The sequence below is a fragment of the Gavialis gangeticus genome, unplaced genomic scaffold (assembly GCF_001723915.1).
Source record: "Gavialis gangeticus isolate Ggan-Ray unplaced genomic scaffold, GavGan_comp1, whole genome shotgun sequence".
Lineage (NCBI taxonomy): Eukaryota > Metazoa > Chordata > Crocodylia > Gavialidae > Gavialis > Gavialis gangeticus.
The window spans coordinates 9,162,858-9,164,768 of record NW_017729018.1 but is presented as its reverse complement, the minus strand read 5'-3'; the positions used below and the strand labels follow the sequence as shown (position 1 = coordinate 9,164,768).

Sequence of the window (1,911 nt, the reverse complement as noted above, 5' to 3'; positions counted from 1 at the left end):
CCACCTGCGCACTGGGGCTGCCTGGCTGCATGTGGGGGTGTGGACTGCAGAGCCAGGGATCTGGCTGCGCGTGTGCGCCCACACAGAATGCCCGGGCGCCCCAGGGTGGGGGTACAGCAGGGTACATGCCTGCTGGGGCCTGCACCGGGAGGCACGTTGGAGGTGTATTTGCACTCTGCATGCATGCTCGCAGTTGCTTGTGACACAATGCATGTGTGTGTATGTGCATGTGTGTGCCTGTCCATGCGTGCATGTATGTGTCCAGTCACTATATCTGACGTGGGGCCAAGAGCCTCAGGACGAGCGGCATTGGAGGACTATGCTATCTGGGGCTACTCCCCTGCATAGGGCTTTGTGCGTTAACAGCCCCCGGCCCCTCCCAGAGCCCCCAGCCTGCCCTCCCCTGGGATCCCCCAAGCATTTCTGAGACCATGCAGCCTCTCGTCTGGGCCAGGCTGTTTGGGAGGCAGGCTGGGTTGGGGTCTGTGGAGCTCAGCCCTCACTCCCACCCCATCTCCCCTGTGGCAGGTCCCAGTTGCGCAGGATTGTGGTGGACAGCGCGGCGGGGCCATGGGGCAATCACACCGTGGTCTTCCTGGGCTCCGACACTGGCACCATCCTCAAGTTCCTGATCAAGCCCAACATCAGCGCCAGCCCCTCAGCCGCCGGCATCGAGAGCCAGAGCCTGCTGCTGGAAGAGTTTGAGACCTACTCCCCCGGGAGGTAGGGCCAGCACTGAGCAGCCTCCCCGGCCAGAGCCTGACGGGGCCACATCTCCTTGGAAGGGGCTAGGGGACACGTGGGGGGTGAAAACACAGAGACACATGGATGCCAGGCTGAGCGTGGGGGACGTCACAGCGATGGGCTGGGAGGGAGGGATGCATGCATGCATGGACAGGGCTCTCTCCCAGCCGCAGTCACTGGCGTAGAAACTGGACTTCATTAGTACCCAGGAGCCTAGATGGTCCCAGCCCTGTCCCTCCGCACCCCTGTGAGCCACGTGCACAGGCCTGCTTGGTGCCACCACCCCCACAAACACACCTCCCCAACCCCCTCAGCCTCAGCACAGTCTGACTTCAGCCCCCGCCTCTGCACGCCCACAGGCCTGCCCCTCTGCAGCACACAGTGAGCCCACCCCCTGCCCCCCTTCCCCCGGGACCCAGCAACTCCCACCCCCCAGCAACCGGGGCCCAGTCTGCCTTGGCCCTAGGGGGTGTCACTTCAGTAGCAGGCAGCCCTGGCACCTTGCTGAGGGAGCCAAGTAGAGCTTCAGGCCTCTTCTTTGCTAGGGGAGATGCCGGGTGTCCCCCTGCTGCCCATGCCCACGTGGAGCCAAGCCCAAAACACACTGCCCTCTCCACCCCAGGCCCGGCCATCCCTGAGGACACAGGCTAGACTGAGGCTTGGCTTGGGTGTGCCCACAGGTGCGGCAGAGACAACGCAGACGAGAGGCGGCTGCTGGGCATGGAGCTGGACAAAGCCACGGGGTCCCTGCTGTTGGCCTTCCCGCCCTGCGTGGTGCGGGCACCCATCGCCCGCTGCCAGCAGCATGCCAGCTGCATGAAGTGAGTGCACAGCCCGCGGCTTCCCCCCTATGAGGATGTCCTCGTGGGTGCTGGTCACTGCCTGCTGGGGGCGTGGGCATGGCTTGGGTTGTGGGGGTGCGGCTTGTGGGGTGGGCAGGGCCTTGTGTGGGGGGCATGGTCTGAATAAAGTACCCTGCCCACCATACGGACCTCCCGGGGCAGGAGGGGCTCAGACCAAGGGCATTGCATCCTCTGTAGCACAGGGACCCAGCTGGATGGCCCAGGAAGCCCCTTGCACTCCCTCCCTACCCCACAGCCCCCTGCCACCTCTGCTCCTGTCCCAGCCGAGCCCTTGGGTGCTGGGGGCTGCTCCTGTGGGCCACGG

The 1,911-nt window shown here is 65.1% G+C and overlaps 1 protein-coding gene across 1 annotated transcript in view; it reads left to right on the top strand.

Annotated features, from left to right (window-relative positions):
* Positions 1-1,911, top strand: part of SEMA6B (semaphorin 6B) — a 27,200-nt gene that overhangs the window by 17,173 nt on the left and 8,116 nt on the right. Inside the window, exons 12-13 of the mRNA XM_019513420.1 lie at positions 529-723; positions 1,425-1,565. Coding sequence (XP_019368965.1) covers positions 529-723; positions 1,425-1,565 — 336 coding nt within the window. The remainder of the gene's footprint in view (positions 1-528; positions 724-1,424; positions 1,566-1,911) is intronic.